Source organism: Canis lupus, chromosome 14 (genome assembly GCF_003254725.2).
Source record: "Canis lupus dingo isolate Sandy chromosome 14, ASM325472v2, whole genome shotgun sequence".
NCBI lineage: Eukaryota > Metazoa > Chordata > Mammalia > Carnivora > Canidae > Canis > Canis lupus.
Genome location: NC_064256.1, coordinates 1,798,656 through 1,805,098, shown reverse-complemented (window position 1 = coordinate 1,805,098; position 6,443 = coordinate 1,798,656). Strand labels below are relative to the sequence as shown.

Here is a 6,443-nt window from a genome sequence, read left to right as displayed (position 1 = left end):
TTCTGATTCCTCACAAATCTTAAGATGATTTGTTCCAACTCTCTGAGGAAAGTCCATGGTATTTTGATAGGGATTTCATTAAATGTGTAAATTGCCCTGTGTAACTTTGACATTTTCAGGAAATATCAGAAAGGGAGAAGAAACATGGAAGTCTCCTAACTCTGGGAAATGAACTAGGGGTGGTGGAAGGGGAGGAGGGCCGGGGGTGGGGGTGAATGGGTGACAGGCACTGAGGGGGGCACTTGATGGGATGAGCCCTGGGTGTTAAACAATTTTTAAATACAATAAATTGTTATGCATGAAAAATGGTAAATATAGAGTTGTGCCTGCATTTCAAAGCAAAATGTTAACAATTAACAGACATAATGCATATATAACTATTCTTTCAGAAATCTCACACAGTCAGTATTGTAAGAGCTTGAAATTTAGTGCAAACAAATGTACTCTTACTCATGATTTATGGTAGCACATTGACCCATACACTTTCTCAGGGCTCCTTTGACTTCACTGTTTCTAAGACTGTAGATAATGGGGTTCAGCACTGGGGTGAAGATAGTATAGAAGGCTGACACCACTTTATCGTGGTTAGCTGACCTGTAGGATTTGGGTCTCATGTAAATAAAAATAGCTGCTCCATAAAAGAGTCCCACCACAGTCAGATGTGAGGAGCAGGTGGCAAAAGCTTTCTTGCGGGCTTCTCTAGAACGCATCTGGAGAACCACAGCAAGGATGAGACTATAGGAAATCAGGATGAGAGAAAACGGAACCAGCAGCATTAATACACAGCAGATATACATGACATACTCAAAAACAAACGTGTCAGCACAAGCCAAACGCACCAGAGTGGGGGCCTCACAGAAGAAATGATTGATCTCATGTGCATCACAGAATGGAAAACTCAGGGTGGCAGCAGCCTGCATGAGCCCATCAGCTGCCCCCAAGCACCAGGACCCCACTGTCATTCTCAGGCATAATTGCCAGCTCATGAGAATGGGGTACCTCAGTGGGTGGCAAACAGCCACATAGCGGTCATAGGACATGGTTGCTAAGAGGAAGCACTCACTCCCTCCCAAAGTTTGGAAGAAAAATATCTGCAACCCGCAGCCAGCAGGGGAGATGGACTTCTTGCCACTCAAGTAGTCAGCTGCCATTTTGGGCACAATGGTGGAGATCAGCATCATGTCCATGAGGGAGAGTTGACTCAGTAGGAAGTACATGGGTGTGTGGAGCTGGAAATCTTGGTGAATCAGGAGAATCATGAGGGCATTGCCCACCAGGGAGCTGAAGGCAATTGTCAGAATCATCACAAAGAGAAATAGGTGGGCTTCTGTGTAGTTAAAGAGTCCCAGGAGAATGAAATCTGAGGTGGTGTTCCAGATGTTCATGATTTCAGAAAGGAATAACTCTGCAAATGAAGAAATATTTGATAGTTTTCATCATTTACAGTGTTCTATTTCAATTACATTTTTCATGAAAATCATTTGCTCAAAAGTGTTGAAATCTATTTAGAATCCTTCATCAGTGATTTGCAGGGTTTTTAACTTGAGGATAAAATTAATTCTACCTTTTAAATAATTTTTCTCAAGTTTATTTGCTTAAATGGTATCATCAATAAAATTTCATGATAAATTGAGTGTAAGTTGTCAGCATATCTTGTACTATTTGATATCAACATCATGCAGAAGAAGTAAACTATTCACCTTTTCCTTTATGTTTGTATTTGCTTTTATTATGAATAATCAACATTCTTAGTAGCTGAATTAAATTAATGTGTTCAGAAATATAAAAGCTAGGCACTTATTAATGAGGAATATGTATATATAACACAAAAAATTTATTTAAACCTACCAAAATCTGATAATTTTTCTTACATTGATTAATCTGGGAAGGCATTTTTTTCTTTCCAAATAAGAGAAGTCATATTTTCAAGTGTCAGAAGTAGAAGACATTATTCTAGCAGCCATGTCCACAACAGCCAAACTGTGGAAGGAGCTTCGGTGTCCATCGAAAGATGAATGAATAAAGAAGATGTGGTTTATGTATACAATGGAATATTACTCAGCCTTTAGAAATGACAAATACCCATCATTTGCTTCGATGTGGATAGAACTGGAGGGTATTATGCTGAGTGAAATAAGTCAATCGGAGAAGGACAAACATTATATGTTCTCATTCATTTGGGGAATATAAATAATAGTGAAAGGGAATAGAAGGGAAGGGAGAAGAAATGTGTGGGAAATATCAGAAAGGGAGACAGAACATAAAGACTCCTAACTCTGGGAAATGAACTAGGGGTGGTGGAAGGGGAGAAGGGTGGGGGGGTGGGGGTGACTGGGTGACGGGCACTGAGGGGGGCACTTGACGGGATGAGCACTGGGTGTTATTCTTTATGTTGGCAAATTGAACACCAAGAAAAAATAAATTTATTATAAAAAAATAAAATAAAATAAAAATAAGAATTAAAAAAATAAGACATTATTCTGTAGATATTAACCTAACTTAATTTGGAATTGTTAGTGTTTTTCCTTTGATTTTATCAAGTTACAAAGTGAATATAATAATTGACTTCTTAGAATATGTTCCCCGGGACACCTGGATGGGTCAGCGGTTGAGCTTTGGTCTTTGGCTCAGAGTGTGTTCCCAGATTCCCAGAATGGAGTCCCAAATTGAGCTCCTTGTGTGGAGCCTGCTTCTCCTCCCTCCACCTTGTGTGTGTCTCTGCCTCTCTCTCTGTTTCTCTCATGAATAAATAAATAAAATCTTTTTAAAAATATGTTCTCCAAAGCAAGACTATGATACTATATGCAACATTTTATTAACTATATAAAGTGATTTTGTGTAATGATACTGTTTCTCCTGAAAGTCACAGATACATGATCTTTTTGGGGGAAATGTGAAAATAAAACGTATTAGTACCCAATACAGAAATAAATTCATTTCTTCTTCATTCTCAAGAGAATCTAAATCTCCTAAGTGATTTTCATCCCTGATCTTCTAATACTGAAACTGTTTACACATATTGAATGAATGGGATCATACTTGAAGAAATAAATAATCTAATTCATTCACAAAGATACATTCTAATTCAATAATGAAATTGGATGTCAGGAATCTACCTCTTCTATCGTCATTCAATTTATCTGCAAATTCCATATGACTCCAATATTGGAATGCTAATCAAAACAGAGAAAGACAGGGCAAAAATCTCATTCAATCCCTAACTCCACTGCTTCAGAATAATTATTGTCTTAGAAGGATTCTAGTTCAGGGTTTTAGTGGGTTGTTTCAAATTTAAATACTCTGGACACATACTTCCTCCTAACTGCATTTCCTAAAACTTTGTTATTTGCACACGCCCATATCAGCAAAACTTGCATCCTGCACACCTAGTAACTGTATAACTACCTAATTATGGATATCTTTATTGCTTTTGTGAATAACCTCAAAACCACCCTAACTCTTTTCTTTGATTTGAAGCCTTATTTCCATTATTCTAAACTTTCTCATTCTTGAATAACGATAAAACTAAACATATGCTTAAAGTCAATCGGTAATTTAATAACTGCAGAGTGTTGGGTAAGTTTCCTAAAATAACTTTTGCTGTGATCTTACACATTTTTAAATGTATGTCATTATAGTGTCATTATGTATATTCATGTTATTCTGCAACCATGACCAATATATAACTCCAGGACTCTTCATAATCCATAACAGAAACTCTGTACCCATTAAGCAATGATTTCCTGTTTCACCCTGTCCCTGGAAACTAGAAAACAACATTTTTCTAGTCTGGCTCTGTAAATTTGATTACTATAAGATCTTGAGTCTAGTGGAATTCTACAGAATTTATCTTTTGGGATTGGCTTGTTTCACTTAACATCATGTCCTCAAAAGTCATTCATGTCATAACATGTGTCAGAATTTCTTTCTGTTCTAAGGTGAGAAATATTCCTTTCTATGTATACGTAACATTTTCTTTATTAATTCCATCCATCTATAGACATTTGAGTGCTCTCATTCACTTCAGCTTTATATTTAAATTTAACTTTAATGAGATTTTTTAAAATTGTTATAATGTGAACAAATATAGCTTAATAATACAGAAATTTGAGCTTCTCTTTTCCCTTTACACATATGTAAGGAAGATTAATTTAGTCATTACAGAAGTTAAAATTACTATTTAATTTATCAAATACTTTTTGTCATGATACCTTTTCTTTTGATGTTTATAATTTTGGGTTTCTTTTTAATTTGGAAATATTAGCGTTTAACTTTTGAATGGATTTAGGCATTATCTATGCATTACTTTAAGGTGAAATATATGTATAAATTTTCACCGTCATAGAACTAATTGTCTATTCAACATGCTATTGGTTTATAGTATTTACCAGAAAATCAATTAAAGACATCAATTAATAAAATCACTGATAGAAAATTATATTTTTTTCAAGAAATAATAATGTTAAATTATTTTTGTTTTAAATTTCTTAACTATTGGGATCCCTGGGTGGCACAGCAGTTTAGTGCCTGCCTTTGGCCCAGGGCGTGATCCTGGAGACCGGGGATCGAGTCCCACGTCGGGCTCCCGGTGCATGGAGCCTGCCTCTCCCTCTGCCTGTGTCTCTGCCTCTCTCTCTCTCTATCATAAATAAATTTTAAAAAATTAAAAAAATAAATTTCTTAACTATTCTTTCAGTATTACACAAGAGACACAATGTTCTTAATTAAAATATTAGTACATCTACACAAAGAGGATTCTATAGGATTATTCCTAACTAACTGACTATGTATTCAAAGTGTTTGGAAATCCAGATGAGAAATTAATTCATCCTATAAATAAAATATTTAAATGTAATTAAGTGGAAGAGAGAAAGTTAAACCTTGAATAGTCTAAGACATGCAAAATGTAGTAGTCTGATTATTTTTTTTCTCTTTGGTGTAAAACAGCTATCAATTTTTCTGTATTCAGTCCTTTAGTACCAATGATGATGACATTGTATGTCTTTAAATTGCAAAATATTTTCAATGATAATAGAAGGCACAGAGGAGTATAAATATTCCTTTTCATTTTCTCAGTATAGTCACAGAAAATTTACAGCACATCGATAATATTCCTTCCATATTTTTCTGATCCCCATTGCCCAAACATAACACAAAATCATAATTTTTCCTCAGAATATTGGGATGATCAGTCAATAGGTTCTGTTAACAATAATATGATCACAGCTAAATCAGTTATGTAACTGAATTGAGAAGTTATTGCATGGGTTTTACCCAATGTTTGTGTCAGCTAGCATACCTTTTAGTTTTTCACATTGTGGGATAGATAAGCATGTAATTTTATTGGTAAAACTACATGGAGAAAGTAATGCAAATTTGGATTTTCTAGAGTTCAGGATTGATAAAAAATTACTAGATATTAGAAATGACTATGAAAGACCTACTCACAAAGATAAAAATGATGACTTCAACAAGCTGGATCTGTATCTTCTTTGAACAGGGTCATCCTAAGACATCTGTTCTGGAGGAGAAAGCCTCTTATATTCTGGCAGCATCAAACTTCCTCAGATCAGTGTCAACAGTTAAGGGGTGTGTCCTATTGACAGCTTTTATTAAAAATACTATCTTATAAGTATAGAAGACCAGCATAAATTTGAATCTTTGAATAACAAAATTTTTTAATTTTCAAAGATTTTAAAGATTCCCATATTCCTACATTCTTTTAACAAGCTGTGATTCACTAAAATTAAAATGAGACAGAGGCACTTGGGTGGCACAGTCAGTAAGCCTTGTAACATGGTTTATGGCTCAAGTCATGATCCCAGGACCATGGGATCAAGCCCATCATTTGGCTCCACCACTAAATGTAGAGATTGCTAAATAGTGTGTCTCCCTCTCCCTCTGTTCCTCCCCCTCATCTCACTCTCCTTCTAAAATAAAGAAATTGCTAAAGAAAAATTAAGATAAGAGAAAATCAACTAAAAGCAAATATAATATATAACCATGAAAAGAAATGATTTAAAAACACACCAAGAAGTGAATTAATGTGATACTTGTACCACTTATTAAATATTTGATGAGTGAGATTACATAATGCATTATTAAGATATTAAACTTTGTCAAAGTCAGTAATTAAAATGATCAAGCCCATTGGTGTTCAATTTGCCAAAATATAGAATAACACCCACTGCTCATCCCATCAAGTGCCCCCCTCAGTGCCCATCACCCAGTCACCCCCACCCCCTGCCCACCTCTCTTTCTACCATCCATAGTTCGTTTCCCAGAATTAGGAGTCTCTCATGTTCTGTCTCCCTTTCTGATATTTCACACTCATTTTTTCTCCTTTCCTCCTTATTCCTTTTCACTATTTTATATATTCCCCAAGTGAATGAGAACATACACTGTCCTTCTCCCATTGACTTACTTCACTCAGCATAATACCC

At 35.3% G+C, this 6,443-nt stretch overlaps 1 protein-coding gene across 1 annotated transcript; it reads right to left on the bottom strand.

The window, feature by feature from the left end:
• Positions 1-446: 446 nt before the first annotated feature.
• Positions 447-1,427, bottom strand: LOC112665343 (olfactory receptor 2T33-like). Its single transcript, XM_025454997.1, has one exon. It carries the CDS (start codon positions 1,383-1,385, stop codon positions 447-449), a length of 939 nt encoding a protein of 312 aa, XP_025310782.1. The 5' UTR covers positions 1,386-1,427.
• Between the last annotated feature and the right edge of the window lie 5,016 nt (positions 1,428-6,443).